This window comes from Trichosurus vulpecula, chromosome 8, assembly GCF_011100635.1.
Source record: "Trichosurus vulpecula isolate mTriVul1 chromosome 8, mTriVul1.pri, whole genome shotgun sequence".
Classification (NCBI taxonomy): Eukaryota; Metazoa; Chordata; class Mammalia; order Diprotodontia; family Phalangeridae; genus Trichosurus; species Trichosurus vulpecula.
The window spans coordinates 53,887,629-53,914,801 of NC_050580.1; the positions used below are offsets into that span (position 1 = coordinate 53,887,629).

At 46.7% G+C, this 27,173-nt stretch overlaps 2 protein-coding genes across 3 annotated transcripts in view; one reads left to right on the top strand and one right to left on the bottom strand.

Moving 5' to 3' along the window:
* The window catches only part of CDH23 (cadherin related 23), a 552,108-nt gene that overhangs the window by 451,386 nt on the left and 73,549 nt on the right, over positions 1-27,173 (top strand). The gene's annotated exons all lie outside the window — the stretch shown is intronic.
* Positions 5,743-27,173, bottom strand: part of VSIR (V-set immunoregulatory receptor) — a 39,670-nt gene continuing 18,239 nt past the window's right edge. The window contains exons 2-7 of the mRNA XM_036735222.1: positions 23,709-24,149; positions 23,037-23,093; positions 12,721-12,828; positions 10,210-10,237; positions 7,393-7,580; positions 5,743-7,164 (exon numbers count right to left, since the gene is read on the bottom strand). Of these exons, the coding sequence (XP_036591117.1) occupies positions 7,127-7,164; positions 7,393-7,580; positions 10,210-10,237; positions 12,721-12,828; positions 23,037-23,093; positions 23,709-24,149 (860 nt within the window). The 3' untranslated portion in view covers positions 5,743-7,126. The remainder of the gene's footprint in view (positions 7,165-7,392; positions 7,581-10,209; positions 10,238-12,720; positions 12,829-23,036; positions 23,094-23,708; positions 24,150-27,173) is intronic.

Consider the following 27,173-nt stretch of genomic DNA (forward strand, 5'->3'; position numbering starts at 1 on the left):
ATGGCACCACCTTCTTCTGTATATTTGGCCAAATCTACCTAGCTTTCTTTATGTGTACATCATTACCACTTTTTCACCCAGGTACATGGGCTACTAAAGTAGGAGAGTCCAAATAGGATGGTCATAGACAAGAATAGATCAACACTGAAATTTTGGAAGATCTATTCTGTTTCATAACTATTTGTTGCCTTCATTCACCTACAAATGCCCTAGGGAACATTTGGATGTCATGAAGAGTTCTTTGCAGATCCAATTTCCGCTTCAACCACTTTTTGCTTGTTTGTGAGGTGATGCTAGTTGTAATATTTTGTTACCATCCTTTTTTAGGGCCAAACAAAATGACTCTGCTCCTTTCACATATAACCCTTCAAGCACTTGAAGATTACTATCACGTCCCCTCTGAGTCTTTCCTGCCCTTGACACTGAACATTTACTAAATGCAAGAAATTTCACTAAGGAATACAAAAAATAAGAAAGCATAGACCTATGGTCCCTGCCTTTCAACAGCCTACAATTGGGGGGAACCAGGCATATACACATGAAAAAAAAATCACTAATACAAAACAGAATACAGTAAGTGCCAAATCCGTGTTGCAGAAAATGTTCTACTCTTTAAGAGGACATAACTGTGGGCTAGGGTGGTCAGCAAAGGCTTCAAGGGGGACATGGACTTTGAGGTAGGCCTTAAAAGAGAAGCTCATATCCCTTGAGCGACTCCTCTTCAGAGGCTGTAATACCCGGGCAGATGGCACTCTCAACTGCCAGTCCTCATTTCCTTGTATTCCCACTTTCCCTCTGCCATCTGCATGATAAACCTTGGCCTCCCTTTCATGGAACCATAAAGTGTTAGAAGGGGTCTTAGAGATCATTTAGCTTAGCTCCACCACTAACCGCAACTCATTTAAATGACTTCTCTAAATGATGTAGCTAGTAGAAGGCAAGGCTAATCAAAATCAATAAACTTTTAGCTATGTAAGGCACTGTGCTGGGATACAAAGAGAAAAAATAATTAAATTTGAGGAGCTGACATTTTTCCATAGAGGTAGATACATACACAACTAAGCAAATACAGAGCCGATGCAAATAGAAAGTAATTTCAGGAGAGAGGGAGGGAGAAGTAATAACTGGAGGTCCTGAGTGTGAGGATAGCCAATGAGCTGAACCTTGAAGGTTTTCTGAGTCCAAGAGGTGAAGGCCAGGGCAGAGTGAATCCAGGAATGGGGGACCACCTCTATGGACGTGCATAGGCAGGAGCTAGAAGGTTGAATATATCTAAACAACTAGTAAGCCAGTATGGCTGGAATGGAGACTGTGCAAAAAGCAATGATATGAAATTAGCCTAGAAAAATGGGGGGGCTCCAGATTATGGAGGGCTTTACATGCCAGGCCAAGGATTTTGTGTTTTATCCTAGAAGCTTATCCTAAAGATTTTCAGTCATGGAATGATATGGTCTGATCCTTTAGTCCAATGTTCTTCCTTTTTTAAAATCTAATTTATTTTCAATTAACAAATCCATTTTCCCCCTTGTTGGTAAAAGAAAAGAAAAACAAAACCTTTGGAATGGATATGCATAGTCAAACAAAACACATTTTGCCTTGGCTGTATCCAAAAATTCACCTCTCGGTTGTCATCCTGAGTTTCCCATCTGCATCCTGCAAGTCATCCACCTCTGTTAGGAGATGGGTGATATGGTTGATCATCTGTCCTCTGGAATAGTTAAGCAACTGCATTTATCAGAGCTCTTGAGTCTTTCAAACATGGTTTATTTTTTACAGTGGAGTCATCATTGTATAAATCATTCTCCCAGTTTTTCTCACTTCACTCTTCGTCAGTCTATACAAATCTTCCCAGGTTTCTCTGAAACCATCCCTTTCATCATTTCTTATGGCACAGTGGTATTCCTTCACATTTATTTGTTCATCTATCCCCCATTCCACTAATGGGCACCATTATGCTGGAATGCTTCCAGCATTCTTTCTATTAGTATTCTGTCATTTGAATAGATGAAATAATATTTGTAAAACTCTTAGCACAGTGCCTGGAACACAGTAGGTGCTTAATAAATGCTTATCTTCTTACTATGACATTTCTCCATGGCTTTTTACAGGAGGATCTGGGAGGAAGAGAAGTATAGGATCAAAATCCCTGGCTCTGGAATCAGAGTCCTTGGGTTCAAATCCCACTTCTAACACTTAGTCCTTGGGTAGGTAGAGCACCGGGACTGGAGTTAGGAAGACCTGAGTTCAAATCCAAACTTACTAGCTGTATGACTTAACCTTTGTCTCAGTTTCCTGATCTGTAAAATGGGGATAATAATAGCACCTACCTCCCAGGGTTGTTGTGGGGAGCAAATGAGAAAATAATCATGAAGCACTTAGCACAGTGCCTGGCATATAGTGAGCACCGTATAAATGTTAGTTATTATTATTATTAGTTAGTAGTTAGTAATTATTATTATTGGCCCCAGATAATGATGGCTATAATTAGCAATTATTATCTAAGGCAAATCACCAAACCTACTTGGGCCTCAGTTTCCTCACCTGGACTAGATGCCCTCTGGGGTCCCTGCCAGCTCCAGATCTGTGATCCTAAGATGCTCAGACTTCTGTTGTCCTGGAGCCTTTAGGCTGAACATAGACTGAATCTAGGTGACGAGAAGGGAGACCAGGACCTCCTCCCCTTCTCTGAACAACAAAAACAGTGACAAGCACCAAACCCACAGAGATACCCCACACCTAGGAGAACAGCAGGAGGGTGGAGGGAGGTAGGGATGGGTAGAGGTGGGTGGTGATGAATGGAGATGTCAAAGTCCTGAAACTCAGAGTTCAGTTCACTGAAAACAGGAAACCACCAAGACTCATTTTCAGGGGCAAAAATAAGAGAGAAACAAAAAGGCCTGTGCAGGAGGAAGGCCGGTGAAGGAAGTGGGGCATCTCTGCCCCAGCCCTCTTCCTCCCTTGTACGGAAATGAGCCCAGACGAGAAGAGGGCCAGAGCTCAAAGCAGAACCCAGACCCAGCTCTCCTCGGGAGCTCTCTTGTGTTCTAGTGTTGAGATGGCCGCTTCAGCTCTCTGCTATTACTCCCAGCCCAGGCCTGGCCTCTGGGGTCCTTCCATTCACATGCGTGCACACAAATGCACACACCTACCTACACACACACACACACACACACACACACACACACACACTGCCAGTATAAGCATGGGCAAACTACCTTATCACCACCACCACCGTACCTCACCTAAGAGAAAGAAACAAAGGAAGAAAGTAGTCAAGAAGGAAGAATGAAGGAGAAAGAAAGAAAGAAAGAAAGAAAGAAAGAAAGAAAGAAAGAAAGAAAGAAAGAAAGAAAGAAAGGAAGGAAGGAAGGAAGGAAGGAAGGAAGGAAGGAAGGAAGGAGAAGAAGGAAAGGAGGAAGAAAGGAAGGAAAGGAGGGAGGAAGGGAGGGAGAAAGAAGGGAGGAAGGAAGGGAAGAAGGAAGGAAGGAAGGAAGGAAAAAAGAAAGAAAGAAAGAAAGAAAGAAAGAAAGAAAGAAAGAAAGAAAGAAAGAAAGAAAGAAAGAAAGAAAGAAAGAAAAAAGAAAGAAAGAAACTTACTGAGAACAGAACTGAAAGGTACAAAGCCTAAGATATTATTCTAAGATCTCATGGTCTAGGGGAAAGGAAACGGCCTTAGAATCTGGAGATACAGGTTCATTAAAGCCCAGCTCTGTCACTGAATGGCTGTGTGACTCAGACAAGCCTGTTCACTCATCTAAGCCTCAGTTTCTTGATCTGTAGAATGAGGATAATAATATGCTACTGAACAAGGTAATTGCAAAAAATATTTTCATAATTCAGAAATCAGTGATTCATCAGCTGGCTACGGATATGCTGTTCCCCCTCTCCTCATTAGACTCTCCATGAGTTGTTGTGACTGAAAAATGTTAACAATCTGCAGCCAGCCTGGTGTGAAATCTCTCTCGTCTTACCTGGGGTGATCATTAAATGTCAGATGGGTCTTCTGCAGGCCTGGCCTCGAGGTCTTCCCCATCCTACAGTTGCTGTGTGTTTGTGTGTGTAAAACACAGGAGCCTCCTCATGCCAGAATGAGGCATCTGAGAAGGACTGGACTGAGGACAGCCCTTTGTAGATTGTAAAGCACCATGTAAATGTGAGTTGTGGTTATTATGATCATCATGTCTGTAATTAGACCACGGGGGCTGCCGCGATAATAACTAGTATTCATGTGGCACTTTACATAGGTTGTCTAATTTAATCCTCACAACAGCCCTGAGAACTAGGGGCTCTTATTACCTTCGTTTTAAAAATGAGGAACCCTAGGCTTGAGGTTAAGGGTCCTGAGTCATACTGCTGAATAAGCATCCAAGGCAGAATTAGAATCCAGCTCTCTCTGCCTTCAATCGCCTCACTGCTTGGCTGAACACAGCCAATGAGCCTCTAGTCTGGCCATGCCCCGCCCTGCCCCCCAAGCCAGCCACCAGGCGCCCTTGGGAGGAATCCCCGGGGTGAGACTGAGTTTGAAAGCCAGAGTCATCACCGGCGTGGGGAAACGGGGGCAGAGTGGCTGGGGTGCTGACGGCAGCCATGGTCCTTCCAGAATTTAGCGTATAGGTATAACCCTAAAGAAGATACCACTGGACAGCTCAAAGGAGTGAGCGCCTTCCCCCGGCCCCCCTCTGGATGCAGTGGCCTCCCCAGAGGTGGCCCCGAGTCAGCCTCCTGAGCTCTCTTTCTCCCCACTGCAGGATGATGACCCAATCTCTCCCCATCACCTGGCAGGACAGTTTGTGATGCTTTGCTCGGAAAGCAAAGTCTCCCTGTTAGGACTCACCCAGAAGCACCAAGCCCTGTTCTCCCACTTCAAAGCAGGCACCCTTCCCCCCTTTGCCCCTCCCATCCAGTTTTTCTAAGTCCCCCACCCACTTCCTTGGGTTCACGGGATGAGTCCTCTGCCCCCATGAAGGGTCTTCCTGAGCCCCTTGCAAACAGTAGACACTTCTCTTCTACGTAACTGGAATAAAATTTCATTTCTACCAACTCTTCTCCTACATTTGGATCATTTAATCAGACTCCCCCCCCCCACCTCCTCCTGGCACCTGGGTTGATAGTGCCTCGGCAGGGCTGGCAGAGCAAGCTGGGGCAGAAGTGAGAGTCTCTGAGGTTGGCGTCTGCTTCAGCAGGGAGGAAAAGGATTCACCCCCCTCCCCCTCAATGCTATGAAGCTTTGTTTTTTCTAATAGGGAGATGGGAAGGACAGAGAGGAAAAGCTGACCTTTGGAAATAGGCTTGTTTACACCAGTCCAAGCTCCCAGTGTGAGCTCCTCTCAGCTCTAGGTCCAGAAGAGCAAGTGGGCATAGAGGGGGACACTTTCCATCTCTCTTCCCTCCCCTTTGTTGTCCTCACTTCTAGGGGGACACCTAGAGATTCTAGACGGAGCTGAATCCCTCCCAGAGCACATCAGCCTTGGAAACCTGGTCCCAATTGTAGACTAGGGAGGGTTGAATCAATACAACGCAGGGAGAAATGGACCCCTGGGGGAAAATCTCCTCCCCCCACCTCAGAACCTAGAACTTCCCACCTACAGGCTCCCATCGGAGCTCTACTCAGCACCTCTGGAGAAGGTGATACTGGAAACTGCCCCTCCCCCACCCCCCACCCCCGGCTCAAGCCAGAAGCATCTTCTCCGCATCTTCCATGCCATAGAGCAAGCATTCCAAAAAAGGGAATTATTCTCAGAGTTCTTTAAAAATCCTTTAATTGCAACTTGAAAAAAGTGTCCCCTTTTTGCTTCTATATCTATGTAAACATACACACACATTTTTATAAACAAATCCAGGTACAAATCCATGCATACAAAGCAGCAAAGGTGAACAGATAGCAGAGTGCTAACAATGCCTTGTATTTACAGAGTGCCTCTTCATCTTCCTCCTCCTCCTCCCCCTCCTCCTCTCCATCGACTGAGGACAAAGCAGGGATTGTTCTCCAGACTCTATAGGTCAGAAAATGAAGGCTCAGAGGAGGCAGGTAGATTCCTCAAAGCCACCATGGCTCGCCAGCCGAGTCCACCACCAAGCCCAGGCTCTCTAGATCCCCTTAGCTCTCCTGGATCCCCCTCTGGCCAGCAGATAGATGCTGAGGAGTTCCTTCTCTTCATTCACCCCTGTGACAATGTCCACCACTTACCCCATCACTCCCTGCCAACTGCCAGGAAAGGATATTTCAGCCCAAGTTCCACCCCTGATTGCCCAAGATGCCCCATTGCTCACAGTGACATGGTACCTCCAAACAGCACTTCTTGTCTGGGGCGAGGGGGAATCTGGGCAGCTTAACCTGGAGAGGCCAGAGCCAAGGGAAGGCGAACCCCTAAGCCCAAAGCCTTGTTTCCCTGTGGTCTTCTGTGACCTGTGGCTTAACTTACACACACAGCTGGGATGTGGGCAACCTTAGAATAAGGTCAGGAAAGTCTTCCTCACTGGCTGGATGGGCTCATTGCCCACCTCTCTCTCCCCTCCCAAGGTCTCAGTCTTTGTTAAGGAAGGCACTCCCACAAATACACACACCTCAGAATGGGTTAATGAGTTCTTGATTGCATAGTGAGAATCAGCTGGTGGGATCTTTCCCTACAGACCAGGTTTAACATTGCCATGGTAGCCTATAGGGGAATTCTGGTTTGCTTCCCCCTGTCCAGGAGCCCGGAGTGGGTATGAGGAAGGGGGGAGGGGGAGGGGGAGAGTTCACTATATCTTGGTCCTAAGGCATAGTGACAGGAAGAGCTCAGAATTAGGGGGAAGATTCTCAGATCCAAGCCTTTTGTCCCAGGATATTGAGTGAGGCTGATGAGTCATTCGTCTCTCTGAGTAGTGGGGTCCCACAGTATCTCTGGCGACCAGGAGCCAAGGGGAGTTGATTGATGAAGTATTTTTCTTTCCCCTGTGTTGGATCCTGAGGGATCATCAGGACTCTTAGGTCCTGCATGGGTGGGAGAAGGCCAAGAGAGCACCAAAGAACTATAGACAATGAGTCCAAGGGGGAATTTGTCCACAGGGCCAGCCTGTGGACTGCCCAGGCCTAGCCCCTGTCCCTCAGCAATGCTATTATCATCCCCCTCAATGCTAAGCAGTTCTAGACTGCTTCTGCATCAGGAGAGTCAGGGACTGGATCTGCAAGAGAACAAAAAATCAGAGTAAGACCAGGGCTGTCCCCTCTTCCTCTCCCCATGCAAAACCACTCTGACCCAACAGGTCAAGGAGAATGAGAATGACGCTACACATGCATTCTCTCCTTTCATTCTCATGGCCTGCTGTCACACCCAAAGAATCTTGGGTGTTGGAATGGGAAGCAGCTGTAACAAGCTCCCACAGGTTAGGGGTCTAAGAGAGAGCATTTACCTAGCGATGGGAAGAAGACATCTCCAAGGCCAGGAGGAGATAATGGGGTATTGGGTTCTGAGAGAAGGTGCCGTCCTGACTCAGAAGGCTGTCTCTGAGCCATGTAGGATAGAGGAGGCTTGGGCTTTGATTCGGGGTTCCCAGGAGGCACGGCTTCAAAAACGGGGTTCTCAATGCCCTGCGCATTGCTGTAAGAGAAGCAAACAGTGAGGAGGCCCTCCACATGAACCCAGCTGGTCCAGCACCTCATTCCTGACTCCTTCCTTCCCTGACTCTCTCCCCTGGCTTTGGACTCAGGATTCTCACCCATACTGAACTCGTGGCCCCAGAGCAAGGGTTCAGTCCCTTCCCCCATTCTATGGGAGAAACCAAGGTAGGGTGACCAGAGCATCCAAGGACATCAGGCTTTCTGTCCTTTGCATCAATCTCCAGAGAAAAAGACCAGCTTTAAAAAATTCTTCATTTCCCTTATTAAATTCTCATGAGTCTATTCTATTATGCACATTATTCTACTGATAATATTCAGCCTGGGATAATTAATTCTATAAGTCTAGCTTGAGCTGGGTCAAGGGTGCATTGGGTGGGAAATCAATCTTAGAACATTAGATTCCAGAGTTGGAAGGGAGTCCGGCCCATACCTAAGCCAGAATCCCCTCAGCGGGGGTCTCTACATCTTCTTAATGCCCAGATCCGATCATTGCTCTGACCCCATCAATGGCTCCCCATTGCCTACTAAATAAAGTTAAAACTCAACCTGGCATTCAAAGCCTGCCTCCAACAGAGCTTTCCAGCTTTATCTCAAATTGTTCTCCTCAATGGAGGAGAATACTCCAGGCAAACTCATTACTCACCATTTACCCTGAATGGTCAACAATCTTACACTTTTCTCCATCTTTCCTTCACCTAGAATATCCTCTCCCCTCCTCCTATCTCTGCCTGCTGAAATCCTACATGCCTCCATTCTATGAAATCTTTCCCACTCCCCCAGCTGAGAATATTCTCTCTTTCCTTTAAGCACATTATGGAAGATGGCTGCTCTTGTAATCACAGAAACAAATGTTCACATCATAGAATTTCCAAGTTGGAAGGGATGTTAGAGATTATCCAACCCGACTCTATCTGAAGCTTCTTGTAATATTTATACAGAGTTTAAACCAACAAGTGTTTGTTAAATGCCTGCGTATGCACCTGGTACCATGCTGGTCACTGAGAATAGAGAGAAAATGAAAATAACCTAATGTAGCTTTTACCTATCCTACTGGGGGAGGGGAAGGCTGGATGGGACTACATGTACACAGATACTTGGGTACAAAATACATATAAAAAGAAAATACATAGTCATTTGAAGCATGGGAGAGCATTAACCACTGAGCACAGAAGGAAAGGCCAGTGTGTGTGAGATGAAGCGTTTGAACTGAACCTCAACAGGAACAAGGGGTCTAAGGAGGTGGATGAGAGGGAGGAAGAGCATTCCTTTTAGGTCCTTTCCAACTCTGAGATAATATTATTCTAAGTAAAATGACTTCCTTTTATTTGTCTTGAAAACTTTCTCAGGCTTCATGGAGGATCACCATCCCAAGTTCATTTGCTTGAAGGCATTCATCCCCCTTTCCTTCCCACTCATGAAACTATGGACTTGGTGCCTTCCCCCTCCAGCCTCCATTTCTCTAGACTGAAGTATTCTAACATTTTGAATTCTTCGACAGTGCTAGGCCAAAAGGCCCCAGGTGTCTGAGGCCAGGACCCTGGCCTAGGCCTAGACCTAATTTGCATTCTTGGTTTCAGTGTCTTTGAGATCTTAACTGTTTCCTCCCTCGCTTCACAGGACATTCCTAAGATCCAGTGCTGGCAAGGGCCCTTCTAATGAACATTCAGACCCACAGGCTTCCAGATGTGGGAGCTAATCTGTGCAGAGAGGAGGAGGGCCCATGGAAACAATCAGCTTAGGATATGTGTCCCAAGGCCTGGGGTATAGCTCTGACCCAGACTATCATGACAATTCAATGATAGAGGTCATATTGATGAGCCACTACTCTCATGAAGTAGATGGCTATCTTTATGGCACAAATTAAGAGTCCCTAGGAGGCCCTTATGCTGCAAAATACCTTCCTCACCCATTAAGTAACTCCTTGGGATTCTCTGGAGACATGTACATTTTGACCCAGTTAAGACATTGTATAACCTGAGAAATGGAACACATTATCTAGTTAACAACTTAACAGGGATTACTGTTCATTGACACCTAGCTGAGAGTGGGGCTCTAGGGAAAAGTAGAGTACATGGCTAGTGTGCAAGAGAAGATTGGGGAGGTTAGGCAAGGACGCAGGGTGTAGATGGGTCCCTGAGTATGTGGAGTGGGGGAGCTCTGAAAGGACTCAGGGGATCTTTGGTTCACAGATTCAGTTGAAAGAGATCTTAGAATCCATCCAGACAGTTTGATTAGTTTGCCCAAGGTGACAGAAGTGGGATCTGAACCCAGGTCGTTTGATTCCAAATCAAGTACTCAGTTCATGAGAGCATGATTAGAAAGTACGGAAGGCAGGGATGGAGGGAGGGGAAGAAGAGGAGAAAGGGGGGAGGGAGGGAAGAAGGAAGAATGAGCAGTGATCTCCCAGTGAGAAATAAGAAAAGGATTATTCTAGATGGTCAGCCCTGAGTGACCAAGAAGACCCTCCCCCTTCCTCATAAACTCCAGCCTGGGCTTCTGGGTGTGGGTCTGGGAAAGGAAGGAAGAATGGGAGTGTGCCAAGCTCTTCAGCAGGGAGATTCTAGGGAGAGCCAAAAGGAAAGCTGAGCAGGACCACCAAAGGGCCTTACCTCTCCATCCTCACCAGCTCGTGGGCACCTGGAAGAAGACAAAAAGGGTCTAGGTCAGAGAAAGGAATCCTTGGAGGAAGAGGAAATGTGTGGAGAGCTTGGTGTGTTTGTAAACATATGCCAGGGAACAAAGATTAAAGACAGCTCCTACTGTGAGCATATTCTTCAGTCTTCCTCATTTTAGGAAGCAGGAAATATAAATCAATGATTTATTTGTTGACCTAGCAGGTCCTGATTGCAGCTCGCTAGTGTCCATTAATTGCTGTCTGCATTTCACAAATATGTTTGAAATGTCACATTTCCCAGTGGAAACCAAATCAGCCAACATTTTGATATGGAAACTGGCCTAAATAAAGACCTAAATCATGACAGACCACAGTCCTTTGGAACTGCAGCTCAAACCATAGATCTGCTAACTGTTTTTCCTCTCTCTAGACATTGACCACTTTCTGGTTTTTTGCTTTAACTTACTCATCATGGCTATAGCTGGAAAATTACTGACAGAGACTTTTCCCATTCCTTGGCATAACAGTCAGATCTCAAAAGATGGTAGTGTTCAAAGGGCAGGCAGTTATGAATATTCACACTTTGGGAGGACCCCTATGGGAGAGCAGACCTCAAATGTGAAATCCTTTAGGGTGCAAACTATTTTTTTGCCTTTCTTCTTACCCTGGTGCTTAGCATAATGCCTGGCACTATGTAGGCACATAGTAGGCATTTAATAAATGCTTGTTCACTCACTCATTCACTCACTGGCATTTCTATTAGTTCTGTAAGGTTTTCAAAGCACTTTTTGTACAGTCTTGTGAGGTATGTAGTACCAAAGTAGTGTTATCACCCTGATTTTTCAAAGGGGGAGACTGAGGCTCGGGCGCATGCCAGGAACCATGCAACTGATACATTTCAAAGCTGGGGCTCTCCAGATTTTAAGTCTCTTCACCAAACCATACTACATCTGTGTCAGCTCTGAAGGGCTCCACTCTCTTTCAAGGGGAAGCCCCACCATGTTCCCAGCTAGGACCGGGGTTGACACAAGAAGTTTACGGAGCACTCTGTGACCTTTGTAAGAGCACGGAGAGGTAGGATACTGAGGGATTAGGCCATTCCCACCCCCTTCTATGTTGACGAGTTTGATTTCCCTGAGTTCTAGTTCCCTATTCTGGTCCTATAAAGGGGGCAGTGTTGCGGTTTGGAGTAGAAGGAACGGAAACCATCTATTCATCTGGAAAATAAGCCTCAGATTATGCAATTAAGTTGGCCAGGAACTGTCTTCCCTCTTACCCTTTCTCATTTTTTGCCTTCATGAAAATGTTTTATGGATGAGTGTGACCCAAGAGCAGACACTGGCTAATTGCTCGGAAGTTTTACCCCTTGTGGAATTGAGGGGAGGGGAAGGGAACGCCCTTAAATGGGCCCCTCCCTCTCCTCCTCCTATTCTAAACACCCTAATGTGAAGCAATCGCTTTCCTGTCAACAGCAGGAACCATCACTGTGGCTGCTTTGGTTTGGAGAAGGGAACGTGGAGGCCTTGAAAAATAAAACCGCAAGGGCTACAGCTGTCCGCTCTGTGGTCTCTGTCACTGAAGATAAATCCCGCTCATCACATTGTAGGGTTCTGACTTTGTAAATGGCAGAGAGAGGAGCTGTCTAACCCAGTGCCCGTGGGTCAGGTTGGGAGACCCTCGAGTTGTCATGTAAGGAACAGAGGAGATGAAAGGCATCAGAGCTGAAAAACACTGGCTTCTATTGTCTAGGCAGTTTTGGAGTGTTTCCTTCAGTTAGACTGTAAACTCCATGAGGGGAGGGACAGTTTTAGATATCTGTATCCCTAACAACTCATTGCAAGGGCAGAGCTCATTCAGATCTCACTTTGTGACCGACTGATTTGCAGCAGCTAAATGCTTGTGGTTTCTTAACTTAGGGGGATTTTGAGGAGCTGGTGTGACTATGGCCAGTTTGTTGTAAAACTAGGGATGTGGGGAGAAGGGACAGTATTCGTCAACAACAGGGTAGGATCTGGGCATATTTTGCGGACTGACACTAATTAATTAATATAGTAGATTGTCTCAGAATATTAAAGCTGGAAAGGACCTGAGAGGTCACCTAGTCCCACCCCTTTGTGTTAAAACTTGGGAATTACCTTCCAGAAGGGAGAAAGGACTTTCCCAAGACCGCACAGCCAGGAGCTCCGAGCTCTCTTCTCTACAAGAGCCACCAAAGCAATGCTCTCTTTATTCGGACAATGTGACTACATTGGTGCAGAGGTGGCTGACACCCAGGGAGGAGAGACAGATAACCCCAAGGTCCATTTCCTGGCCAAGCTCCTGGCCCCCAAACCTCTTGTTCAGTTTAGTGGAGTGATCAGTCTTGCTTTCCTTCTACAAAAAAGGAGGAGGATGACTCCTGCCTGCTCTTTTTCCCATTTCCAGGGGAGGTGGGCTGTGGGTCCCAAAGCCATCCTGCTGTGATTCCTCACGGCTCCCTGGGAGAGATGGTGCCAGAGATACTTACGCCTGTTGGAGGCTGCCTGCTGCTGTTTGTAGACCAAGAGGAGGATCAGGGGCAGACAGAGGATGCCCACAATGCAGGCTCCAGTGGCCAAGGCTGCTGCTGTGATATCTAAAAGGAGAAGAGAGATGTTGAAGACGAGTCCCTCAGACTGGGTCAGGGGGAAGGGTGTGAGACAAATGAGTTCTGCAAATCTACCTTTCACTTCCCAAGGTGGGGAACTGAGGTCCAGAGAGGGCAAGCACACGTCCAAAGGCACACAGCAATGGTGGATGTGGAGAGTAAGGATCATCAGAGCTCACTGGTGGCACCCCTTGGGGACCTTTCTCTCGCAGTGTGTGGGGAGGAGGGGAGGGGGTCATGGCTTTGCAGCTTCAGAGAGTAGGGAATCTATTTTACATAGAGGTAGGCATATAGTCCCCTCTTCAGTGCCCACAGCGCAAATATCCAGCTGTCTGGGAGTTTGCACACAAGAGGCCATATAGCTACAGGTCTTCCCTTCTAACCTTTCCTGTATCTTTATACCCTTTTCCCCTCCATGTACTCTGTAATCCAGTGACACTGGCTGCCTTGCTGTTTCTCAGATGTAACAATCCATCTCCCAACTATGGGCATTTTCACCAGGTGTCTTCCTGTGCCTGGAATCCCCACACACACACTTCCTGATCCCCATGTCCTGGCTGCCCTGGCTTTGTTCAAGTATCAGACAAAATCCAGCCTTCTATGAGAAACCTTTCCTGACCCTCCTTAACGCCAGCACCCTCCTTTTGTGAATTAGCTCCAATTTATCCTGTATATATCACATTTGTACAGTTGTTGGGGCAATTTGATGGTGAAGTGGATAGAGCACCAGGTCCAGAGTCAGGAAGACCTGAGCTCAAATCCAGCTAGCTGTGTGACCCTGGACAAGTCACTTCACCATGTTTGCCTCAGTTTCCCCATCTGTAAAATGAGCTGGAGAAGGAAATGGCAAACCATTCCATTATCTTTGGGGTCACGAAGAGTCAGACATGACTGAAACAGCTGAACAATAAAGTTGTTAGCATGTTGCCTCCCCTCCCCCGCCTTGCAAGCAAGGACTGTTTTTGCCTTTCTCCCCAGGCCTTAGAATAGTGCCTGGCACACAGTAAGAGCTTAATAATTGTTTGTTGACATGAAGTTCCAGCTGCCGCTCCTACTTACTCCTGGTGAGACCTTGGGCAGTCACTTAACCCCCATAGACAAGGTGTGCTGGTAAATGCTTGACTATAGAGGCTTCAGAAAAATTTCCAGTTTATCTCCATCATCATCACTTTCTCCACTCCTTAAGTCTAAACAATCAACAAGCCAAGATCTGTCCTTGGCTGATTTCTGAGGCATAAATGCTCACACTGAAAATTCTAAAGTTGGCTCTTGGTCACCAGGACAATCTCCCCCCACGGGCCTCAGTTTCTTCATCTGTAATACAAATAGGTTGGAGTTTCTGATGTCTAAAACCTCTTCTGGTTCTTACAAAGCATTCATAGCTACACCATGCCGCTGAGGAAGTAAGAGACCCAAGTTCTCAGACTTAAGACAACCACTGACCGACCTGCTGTGACTTTGATCTGCCAGCTTTGATCTCTATGGATCTGTTCATTTACCAGGGAGGGCAGACCTGGCTTCCTACGAGGACCCAAGCCCAGCAACAGAAGTTTCTAAAGCAGCCCCAGCTCACCTACTCAGAGACCCCTGCCCTCCATGGGCACTGAGCCTCTGAAAGGCCTGTGCCCGGGTGCTCCTCCATTCTCCTCTCTGCACTCATAGTAGGCAGTATGGAGTGGGGGGAGCATCCCAGCCAAAAAACCAGGAACCAAAACACAAGCAAGGGAAACGTGTTGAGACAACATGCTCCTTCCAGTCTGTGAGATCTTTAGCTAATTTGAACACCCCCGACACATCCCCTCCTAACCACAACCAGCCACGATACAATTTCCTCTTCGGCCTCTGTCTGTGCCCTGGGCAGCAGCTGAGCCTGGCCTCCAATGAGAACAGAAATAGACAGAAACAGAGAATCTCAGGGTCTACTGGACCCTAGATTTAGAGGTGGAAGAGATGGGACCCTAGAGACATCAAGTCCAACCCTCCCATTTTACAGGTGAGGAAACTGACCTGCATAGGGTCACACAGTTAATACGGGTCTGAGACAGGATTGAATCCACACCTTCCTGACTCCAAACGCATTGCCCTATCCCCTACACCACACTGCCTGGAAATAACCTCAGCTGTCATCCAGTCTGACCCCCACCCAAGAAAAGAACTGATACTATAACACACAGAATCAGCATTTCAGCAAACAGAATTTCAGCGGAGCTGCTGTTGCCAGACCAATGATCAGCATAAACAGAAGTATAGAGTTGCCTACTTCAAAGCCAACTTTTCATGTATTTTATTTTTTGTCCCTTTTTTAAAACATTTTAATTTAAAGTTTTGCATTCCAAATTCTACCCTTCCTTCTCAGCCTCCACTCCCCCCACCCCTGCGAGATATATTTGCAATCATTTAAAACGTTTCATCTCATTCATGTATTTTCAAAGTACTCATCACATAAAGAGTGTCCCCCTGTGTGACCTTAGGAAAGGCATTTACCCTACCTCATCTGTAGAATAGAACTGAGCTAGAGAACCTCTAAGATCCTTCCCAGGCTTAAATCTGTGAACCTGTGACATGTTGATTGCAAAACGTTTTTTTCTTCTTTATTAAAGCATGTCCCTTAGGAATCTCCACTAGAAAATCTTTTGCCTTTGTTAGTTACAGCACATCATTGAAAGTAAAAATATTCTGCGATTCTGACATTTCACAAACTCAAACTCAGTTCCCTCTCCTTGATTACTGGTAACTCATTGGGGAACTTAGATTGTGAGTCCTAGCCTAGGCACGGGACTGGCGGAAGGGGCAGAAAGGGAGGGAGGTGGCTGCTGTTTACATCCCTCTAATCAGGTGGTTTTAAAAGAAGGAATAATAGCTAAACCTATGCTTGTCTGATGAGTATCCAAGAGACTTTCACTCTGTACCAAGAGCCACCTTTATTCTCTTCCAAAGTGAGTCAGCTTTAGCTCATCCTGAGGCAGTGATCCCAGTTGGGGTGAAGAGGGGAGGAGCCGGTGAGGGGGAAGGAGGCAACGGCCCACTCCAGCATCAAGGAGGGGTGCCAGACCATTAAAACTGCAGGGCATTGTGGGAAGGACTGGACCATAGGTAACTGGCTCAACGTTTTAAGGATATACCAGGAGCCCCCACTGCAAAGGAGGTGAGAAAGGAGAGGAAGCCTGGCAGGACAAGGAGGATGAGGGATGCCGAATTCCCTAGGGCAGGTGTTCTTAGCCTTCTTTGTCACGGACCCCCTTGAGCAGTCTGGTAATGATGGGGTGCTCAGACCCCAGCCCTAAGATCATGTCTCTGGAAGCCTCCCAAAGCATGTGGACTCGTTCTCAAAATCATGTTTTTGAAGACATAAAATAAAATGCATAGGTTTACAAAGGAAATCAGTTGTACAGAAACACAGTTATCTGAATATTTTGTAAGCATGTTGTTCTTGTTTCTCTGTGGGTAGGGGTTAGGGGTAGGGAATTCAGAACTTAAATTAACTTCAGAAATTAATTTTACAAACAACAAGTTCCCCAACCCCTCCCTCAGGGAGAGGCACTTTGGGAAGTGTAGATAACCCATAACAACCCAATCCTCCAAAAGACTTTTTCTACTCTGTGGGTGTGGCAGCCTCCACCCCACCCCTTTTGGTGATTTTGAAATAATCCTTCTGCAACCCAGAGACAGTTTCAAAAGCATTTCCTCCTATGGGGAAAACCAGAAGAGAAGCTGTTGATGAGGATGGACCTCCCCTCTCCCAATCTAGTCCACTCTTCCTTGCCTTGGGCGTATCTCCATCCCATGAGAGACAACCATAACAATAATCACTCACATTTGAGGTTGGCATAACACCACCTTATTTGACCTTCAGAAAGTGCATGTAACCCTGTAGGGCCACAGGATTGTAGATCATTCATTTAGAGCTGATAAGACCTTGAAGGCCCTCGGATCTAACCGGACTTGTTTTACCAATGAGGAAATAGGTGACAGAACTGGGAGCTGATCCAGTCACTCCACTCCAAGGTTCTTGCCCCTGTGCGATGCTGGCAAATACAACTGTCATCTCCATTTTACAGATGAGGAAACTAGGTTAAGTGACTTGCCCAAGGTCACACAGGTGAGGTGGGATTAGAACCTAGGACTATGCCACACTGAAGATGATGACCCCCCCCCCCTTGTCTAACTTTCCTTAGGGTGATTTGGGCTTGAATTTCATGCACCAGAAAAAAAAAATAAAGATGTTTTAAGTTAGACACAAGGGAAAAATTTCTCACTGTGCAAATAGGATTGTCAATACCAGGCATGGTTGTGGAAGCTCCCTGGAGAACTTAGAGAACACACAAATGAAGTGGGCCAAGGTCTTTACCCTTGTTCTTCTGAACAAGATGCTGCTAATCAAGGATCGGGGCCACAGGCATGTTACTATTGACAATTGTCACAGTACCCTTGGGAGCAGGTATCGCCATGTTGGTTTAAGACCTTGTCTTAAAGATTCTGAACCAGTCTAGCTGCACTCCCGCCTAGATGCAGGGGGCTGGTTAAGTTGGTCCACATAACCAGTCCAGCAGTAATAAACCCTTGTCTCTTGACCTTTCTTACAGCTCTCTCCTCATAGAGGTCCCCACTAATCCTTACTTTGTCTGGGTGAGGGAAGGAGACAGATAAAAACATGCCCATTTCTACAACACATGAAGATGAAGTGAATTAGCCAAAACCACACACCAAACCCAACCACAAAACCAAGCTTTTACAGTTTTTCATTTATTTGTTTAAGGATTCTTGCTAATGATGAGAGAATCCAAGTCAGGGACAACATTTCTGAACTCTAACTGAGGCACCTGGGCAGCTCATTGGATAGAATTCTGGACTTGGACTCAGGAAGACCTAAGTTCATAGACTAGCTCAGACACTATCCATGTGACCCTGGGCACATTGATTAACTTTCCTGTGCCTCAGTTTCCTTTTCTGTAAAATGGGGATATTAAGATCACCTGCCTCTCAAGATTGTTGGGAGGACAAAAAGAGAAAATATTGGTAAACAATTCTGCAAACCTTAAAATGCTATGTAAATGTTTATTATTATTATCATTATGGCATCTCTGTGGTTGACAAGAGTCCCCAGAAAAAAACGAAGAGGGACCTCCAGAGGTCATCTAATCATGTCCCTGGGCACAAATCAGTCATTGCTGAACACCTGACGCATGTCTTCATGGCCTTGCACAGAGAGGAAGAGGGTTAGTGTTCTCTCTTTTGCAGAGGCAAGGCTAGTTACCAGTTGAAAAATGTCTCACAGGGGCAAAGAATCTAGGAGATTAAGTCCACATGTAACTGAGAATGACAATTTCCATCAGAAAAGGGCAGAAGTCTTGCCAAGAGAAGGAGATTCCCAACCACCCTGGTCAAATTCCTCTCATGCACTTCTCTATGCTGTCCAGTAAGCTGTGGTGATAAAAAAAAAAATTGTACACTTCCTGAGTAATCTTTGCTTCTAAGGGAGGGTCAGTAGGAACCACCCATGCTAGTCTCTCCCTTTCTGTTTGTTTCTAGTTTTTCCAGTTCCTTCCCTTTGGGATCACTCAGTACTATCCCCAAGGCCATCCAAACTAGACAGCTATCTTTTAGATAATGAGGGTGTGTATTCTAGTGGAAAGAATATTTTGAGTTCCATGACCTGGCTTCTAGGCCCAGCCCTGACACTAATGGAGCTCTGTAACCTTGGACGATTTCCTGGTTTCCTCATCCATCAAATAAGAGGTCTGGGCTGGATAAAATGTAAGGCCCCTGCCTAGTTTTAACATTCTGTAAGGCCCCAAGAGAAGGAGGATGGAAAAGGAAGGCTAAGAGATATGTCTGTAGAAGGGGAAGTGGCCGGTGACAGAATCACGACAACACTCACTAAACATAAAAGGTGTGAGCTTCACCACAGTCACATAAATGGTAATCTCAGAATAAAGAGGTTGGGCCAGCACAGCCCTCCTACCCCACACAGGCAGGCTAGTTCAGAGTCTTCAGCTCATGGGTGAAGACACTCTAGGGGCCTCAATTTTCTCAAAATTCAGGAGGGGACATTTGAGATGTCCTCTTAGGTTTGCTCCTGCTCCAAGATCCCATGATCCTTTAGGGTTCAGAGAGTTTCTAACACTATGAATAATTTCTCAAATGAGAGAGGCCTGAGATACAGAGCTTCAAACAGATACTTGGTGGGAACAGTAGCAGTGAGCTGGGACATAACCTTTGTCACATGTGGAGATCAGGGACCTTAAATGAGATATCAGCTTGATTTGAGTACGGCTCAGGCAATATTTGGTATCCTAGATTGGTTCCAAGTCAGTCCTTCCAGAAAATGAGTTGGCTTGCTTCCATTTCACGTTGCTGGAAAGACAGACCTGGGAGGACCCTTAGAATGCACAATGTTGTAATGAGAAGGGGCCTTAGAACACAGAAGATCAGAACTGGAAGAAACCTTAGAACACAAACTATCAGAGCTGGGAAGGGTCTTGGAATACAGGACATCAAAGTTGGAAGAAACCTTAGAATGCAGAATATCAGAGCTAGGAGGGAGCCTTCCAACATGGGATATCAGAGTTAGAAGGGGTCTTAGAACACAGTAATCTGATCTGGAAGTGATCTTAGAATGCAGAATATCAGAGCTGGGAGGGGGCCTTTGAACACAGGAGATCAGAACTGGAAGAAACCTTAAAATATCAGAGCCAGGAGGGGCCTGAGAACATAGAATGTCAGAGTTTGGAGGGGCCTTAAAACAGGATGTCTGAACTAGAACGGATCTTAGAACATAGAATGTCAGAGCTAGAAAGGGCCTGCAGAACACAGAAAATTAAAATTGAAGAGAGTCCTACAGATCATCTAATTCAAACCTCTCATTTTTCAGATAGGGAAACTGAGGTCACAAGGAGGTAAAATGAAAATGTATTGATTGCCTAGTTTTAAAAAATAACTAGCTGATTTGGCCAAAATTTAACGTAGAGATTCTGTTTGGGGTTTGGCCAGTAAGCATGTTTTGGTTTATTGCTTGACTTATATGTGAGGAAGATGGAAATCTTAGGGTCTTTGGTGCCCAAGAGAGAGACAGACTATAAAGAGGATGAGAGATCATTGGATCTCCCCTCTTATTTACTGGAAACTAGACTCTAGGAGGGTAGGTACCCCATCTGACTCTCCGCTTCCTAGGGACCTGGATCTTTAGATGTCTTTCTGCTTCCCTAGCCTTCATCCCCAACAGTGAACGTCTCCCTGTGAGAACACTGTACCCCGGGATGATGCATCCCCCATATATGAAAAGGGAACCCTGATGTCCCCTCTGCTCCCCCTTTTATGCCCCCAAGCTTGAATCCCTGGAATGGGAAGGCAACTGTAGAACCCTCAAGGCCAAGAAAGACTGGATTCCTTCCCCATCCCCCTGCTGAAAAAAGCAATCTTAGGTGGGTGAGTCCAAAATGAAAGATAACCCCAAGATGGTCTCTGAGCCTTCCTCCTCCCCATCCCCCAAGCAGCTGCCCTCTATACCTGGAACTCTCTGTCTTCATCTCCGCCTCAGGGTTCTCCTGGTTTTCTTCAAGTCTCAACTAAAACCCCTTCTACAAGAAGCCTTTCCGAGTCTCCCGTAATGCTGATGCCTTTCCTCCAATTACTTCCAATTCCTCCTGTATATGTCTTGTTTGTACATAGATATTTGAATAGTCTTCCCCATTAAAATGGGAAATCCCTGAAGGCAGAGACTGTTTTTGCCTGTCTTTGTATCCCACTGCTTAGTACAGTACCTGGCAAACAGTAGGTGCTTAATAAGTACATGTTGACTAGGCACTGAGTAGCTATAAAGTATCCACATGTAGAGGTGAAATTCATTGAAAAATGTCCTGGGCTAATCCTGACCCTTCTCCTCCAGAGATAAATAAAGCAGCTTCATGGTGGGATCATAGGATTTAAAAACCTAGGGAGTATTACAAGGAGATTCTTGTGGGGATGTCTCCATTGGCTTCCCAGCTCCTTGTCAGGCCAGGACTCAGGGAGGGATTTGGGGAGTCTTCCCAGAGGAGTCTGGGTAGGTTTCCATAATGCTAGATGACTAGGCAGGTCAGACTCTCCCTTGTTTTAAAAATGCAGAATCTCACAAGTTATTTCAGCAGACCGGATGCCTGAACCTTGTCTTCTTCCAGAACTCAGGGCCTATTGTTCCATTTCAAAGAAATGATCTTCCCCCAATCTTGAATTCAGGCCCTGTCTGCGCAGAACTGATGATGTCCAATCTTCTTGCTTTTATAAGTGTGGAAAATGGAAGCCAGAGTCTTGCCTCTTCTCTAGTGAGCTGGGCCTTTCCCCTTTCCACTGACTCCCTCCAGGGAACATAGCCTTAAGGAGGCCAAGCATCACCCTCCCACCTCACACACCTTTCCCCACAGAAAGTCACCAGCCATAATTAGGGCAGGGAGGGCAGTCGGATTGAATCACCTCCCCCTCCATGGTCCTCACATCCTCTAAGACCTGTGTATGACAGTTGATCTTGAGGCCAAGGGGTGGACAGCTCCAGCCCTGGTTGCCCAACAATAGATACCGTTAATATCCTCGGGCCAGATGAAGAGGGAAGTGACCAGGAAAGGGAGGAAGTTGCTGCCTCTAAGCCAAAGAACTACTTGAACCCTCTAGAATGGGGTACCTGTGGCCAACCCCTCAGGGCCCCCTCCCTTTTCTTCCCTGAGGTCCTCCCCCAATAATCTACCTCTTTGGGAAGCGCTGGAAAGTAGATGAGCCGCCTCAGAAGAGGCTAAACTTCTGTCCCCATGTCCAGGACGAGGGAGGGGACCGGTGAACCAGCCAGAGTTCAGGATTGGGACGGAGCTCAGAGAGAGGTAACATAAAATATACAACAGTTCCCATTGGTTTAGCACATTTTCCATCAGTAAAGGTTATAGGTTCTCAAAGTACTGGGTTCATTACAAAATAATTTACATAGATTATAGGATTGGAAGGGCCACCAGTACGACCCCCTCATTTTCCAGGTAAGGAAACTGAGGCCCAGAGAATTCAAGTGACTTGCCCAGGGCCACCAGGTTGTTAGGATTGGAACCCAAGTCCTGTATCTCCAAATCCAAGGTTCTTTTCATCATGCTGCAGTTCTTCACATCTCTGACATTTTTATTCTTGTTGCACTTCAACCAAGTCATGGAAATCAGAGATTTAGAGCTGGGAGGGACCTTAAAAGTCATCCAGTCCACCCCTTATCTCCGCTTTTCCTCACAACAGGCCCGTGAGGCAGACTGTGCCCATTTCACAGATAAGGAAACTGAGCCTCAGACCAGTTGAGCCATGCGCCTAGAGCCCTGCAGCAAAACAGTGTCAGAGGCAGGACTCCAATCCTGGTTCTCCTAAGGCTACTTCTAACACTCAGTCTTCTATGATACACTAACTATAGGGTCCAAATTCAAGCTTAGGGAAGGGACAGAGTGCTGTGAAATGGGATTAAAGGCTTTTAACTCAAGAAGAGGGCCAGGATCAGACACAGGATCTGCTGCATAGCTCATAGGTTTGGCATTGTTTAAAAAGAGGGGGTGGAAGGGAGCAGGAAGTCATGCTCTGACCTGTCTAGCCACCTAGCATAGTGGGAACCATCCTGGCCTCTTCTGGGAAGAATCCCCACAATCCTCCTGGAGGTATTCTTTGTCAAGGAGCTGGGGAGCCTAAGCAGTCTTCCCACAGGGAGCCTCCTACCTTCTGACTTGGACCTCCTATGGCCTACTTGTGGCCTAAGGCTCTATGGGGTGCTCCTGCTAAAGAGACTCTCAGCAGGCTTCCAGGCCTGGTACAGTCTGATCTTCCGCCCCTGTTCACCCCCTCCCCATCACTCCAATGAGGTAAAAGGCCCTTGGCTTACAGGACCCACACACACATGCCAGCACTGATGCTGGGCAATTTGACTTTGGTCGGCTTTGGCCCCAAGAGGTCAGGAACATGCAAGGGCATATTTAGGGGAAAAGGAGAGAGAGGGAGGAAAAGAGAGAGAGAAAAGGGGGAAAGAGCAAGAGGGAGGGAGGGGGGAGAGACAGACAGAGAGAGTGAGAGACAGAGAGAGACAGAAAGAGACAGAGTGAGAGACAGAGAGAGAGAGAGAGAGAGAGAGAGAGAGAAAAGAAGAAGAAGAAAAAGAAAGAGAGAGATAGAGGAGAGGAGAGGACAGGAGAGGACAAAGGGAGGATTCTTACTTTCACTTTCCTGGGTGGAGGCTGGGTGCAATGTGCATTTGGAGAGTGGAGCTTGGCCTATGGAAGGAAAGAGAACAGATGAGGTGAAATCTTCCCTTCCTGTCCCTGCTGTTAGGTGAGAAGCCTGCTGATACATTGACCATCCACTCACACAGATCCTCACACTCATGCCCTCACAGAATTACACACAGGCACACACTAACACAAACATACAGCAGTGTCTTGAGTGGTCATTTCATATCAATGGGACATGCCGAGGCCTTTGCATTAATACACTCAATCTCACCCATCATAGGAACAAATATAATGTTTTATACTCCCCTATTTAATGACATTCTCCCATAGTTATATGTCCCCAGTGTCACACACACACACACACATAGAGCTTGGGTTCAAATCCCAGCTCTGCCCCTTATAACTGACTTGAATTTGGCAAGGCAGTTCACCCATCAAGACCTCAGTTTCCACACTGTAACATGAGTGGATGAGACTATCTAGAAGGCCTTTTCCTATTCAGAAGCTGACAAGTCTCACACACACACACACACACACACACACACACACACACACACACACACACGCTCCCACAGTCACAAAACCGCATGCTTACTTTCCTCCCCATTCCCCCAGGGCCAGACACACGCCACACTGTCACTGTCCACCAGGGCTCACCTTTGTGCACCTGGAGCTCCACAAGACCATGGAATGCCTGCTGAGAGTGGTGATGATTAAACTCCACCACCTTGCAGCAGTAGAGGCCACTGTCCTGCAAAGTCAGGTTAAGCAGGGTGATGGAGAAGTTCCCATGGTGGTCGGAGCTCAGCTCTACCCCATGGTGCAGAGTGGGGTCCTTGTGCCCAGCAGGATTCTGGCTACTGTTGGCAGTGTGATGCCCGCTGTGGTGTGGGTGCAGCTCTCGCTCTGTAACATTGCGGATGGGCCTTCGCTCTGAGCAGCTCTGGTTCTCTCGGTGGCCCATGTACCATGTCTTGTACAGTGAGTCATGTCGGTCTATGAGCGGGCCCAAGACCTTGCAGGTCAGGGTTACATTCTGCCCTTCAGGACAGACATAGAGGGAGTATGGAGTGGTGAGCTTGAGGGCTGCCACCTGACCTGTGTGAAGAGATGGAAACCCAGTTACCCCTGCCTAAGTGCCCATGGGTCAGTCAACAGGCCTTTATGAAGATTTATCTAAGCACTGGCGATCCCAAACCCAGAGCGCAGCCCCAAACACAGGGTTAGGCTGGTCTGCATCCTGGAGAAGAGTATCTGTGTGCCAGAGGCTAGACTACTTCTCCGGAGAAACATCCCAGTCCTATGGATCTCCATCCTGTGTTAGCTGGGCACCACTACAACCATCGTCAGTGACACATTCATCCATGATGTGGCTGTCTGCAGCGCTGGGCCTAAAGTAAACTTCCAAGTGCTGTGGAAATTATTATTAAAAGGACAGGTGTCTGCCAATCAGTCAGTCTATCGATCAACAAGCTTTTAGTGAGCACTTACTCAGCACTGGGGATATGAAGAAAGGTAAAAACAGGACCCCTACCCTCAAGAAGCTTACAGTCTAATAAGGAAGACAATAGACAATAACAACAAAGAATGTTCATAGAGGATATACATAGCATGAGTGGAATCTCAGAGGGAAGGCACTAGGGTCATAAGGGATGTGGTAGGAGGAGAGGGGGAACTGGGAAAGGCATCTTGCAGAATGTGGGTTTTGACCTGAGTTTTAAAGGAATCCAGGGAAGCCAAGAGGTGAAGCACTATAGACATGGGCAACAGCTGGTGCAAAGTCAGGAAGTGGAGTGTTGTGTTTGAAGAACAGCGAGAAGACCAGTGTGGCTGAACTACCGAGGACATATTGGGGGATAAAGTGTAAGAAGATTGGAAAAGTTGGGGAGGAGGGAGGCAAGCCACAGAGGAGAGGTCCAGGGTAGCAGCTGCCTCAGAGATCTTCCAGGTAAAGGAGTCAGATTTCTTATATTTGATTCTAGAGCTAAAAGGGATCCGCCGGAGATTATTGAGTAGGGAGGTGTCAGACACAGGCCTGTCCTCTATTGGTGCCTGATTGGAGGATGAATGCAAGTGACTGAAAATGGCATTTGAGCTGGGCTTTTAATTGTGATTAATATTTAAGCAAAGAAGGAGGAGGACCTTCCAGGCATCCCAGGCAGAATCTTCTGAGTTCAAAAGCAAAATGGGCATTCAGAGGACTTCCGTCAGAGTCCTCCTCCGATGCTCAACAGGGCAAGGAGGTGACCTTGAAGGCTATACCAGCAAGGGGTAAACTCTGACTGGTGCTCCAAATTGCCACAGTTTTAAGGCTCCATGGTGGGCTAAGAGTCTGTTGTCTGAAGACCAGGCTAAGTTTACTTGTTAACAAAATTGCTAGTGCTAAGCTTTCATTTTCACATCACCTTAATTTCCCAATATAGCTTTCCCCTCTCCCCTACCCAGTCCTTAGAACCAGAGAAAGAAAAAGCCTCTCACTGAAACTGGCCAATACATCTATAGAATGTTCCACACCCAGAGACCCCTGGGCAACCTCTGCAGAGAAGAGAGGAAGGGCCCAAACTAAGTTTAGAGAGGGCTCTTCATTCCAGGTGTGGGTTTCAGCCACAGCAGCCCTCAGAGATAGACTGCTAAGTTACAGGAGGGTGACAATCTCCATTAGTGGAGGATGGACTCACTCCCAAAGAAATGACAGGTCCTCGAAGATCTATGGAAGTATATTCAGGAAACTGTAGGTAAGATGGCATCTCATCTTCTGCACCCACCCCGCTCCTGACATCAGGACCATGCTTAACTAAATTTAAGTTAAACCCAGGGTTCTTAATGTGGGGATCCACAGTTAGATTTCAGGGGGCCTGTTAACTCAGATGAGAAAACATTACATCTTTATTTTCACTAATCTTTTACAGACATTTGGCATTCCCTTCAATCATAACTTTTTTTTTTAAATCACTATTCTGAGGAGCCCGGAGGTTTCACCAGACACCGCCGGGGAATCCACGATCCAAAAAAGGTTAAAAAACGCCTGAGTTTAATTCAATTCAACCAGCATTTATTTAGTACTTGCTGTGTACCTGTCCCAATGCTGGCCAAGACGAAAGAATAGTCCCTGCCCTCAAGGAGATTACATTCTTCTAATCAAACAAACTTGCAAAAGAGAACAATACTCACAAGATTTCTCTTGGGGAGGTAGGCTGACAGAGCAAAGCTCTGACCATTGATGAGCATTGAGAGCAAAGCTGACCACTGATTCACACAGCCCCAGCTTGGCCAAATAAAGAGCCCTATGGGTTGTTCTCTCACACACACACACACACACACACACACACTCACACACTCATATATACACACACACACACACACTCACACACTCATATATACACACACACACACACACTCACACACTCATATATACACACACACACAATACACAGTCACACACACACTCATACACACATCACACACACACACACACACACCGCCCAAGCGAGCCGGCTTGTACATCCTCTCAGATCACCCTACCCTCCTCCCAAGCCTGGGACTGGGCCTTTGTACTAGGTTCTTGCTACATTCAGCAATGGCCCATTCACCAGCCTTGAATGAAAGAAACCTCAGGAAAAGACTGGTTCCTCCCAAGAGAAATTGAAAGCGGAGGCTGTTCCTAAGCCGAATGGTCTCCCTGCACAGCTGCCAAGGCTAACTGCCGAGTGGGCAGCGTGGGAGGGTAAGCCAGTGGGCTTCTCCATTCTGGCAGGACAGAGAGAACACCAGAGCCCTGTGAGCACTGGCCTCTTATGAGCTCAGCAGAGCCCTTTAAGGAGGCAGCTGGGGCAGAGTGGACAGAGCCCTTGGCAGCAGGCTTGCACCCCAGCTTTGCTCCTTTGCTAGGTGTGTAACTTTGTCCCTGTGAGCCTCAGTGCCCTCAGCTGTAAAAAAAAAAAAAAAGAGAGAGAGAATGCTAAGTAACACTAGGCTGTGCACATCCTGCCTCTGGAAGGATTGAATGAGTGCCATATTTTTATTTTCGTTGGACATGTCCTAGACTCACAGGCCTGAAAGGTCTTTCCAACAAACCAATACACTGGTCTTTGTCCAGTGCCCACCCTTGGTGAGGCCCTGGGT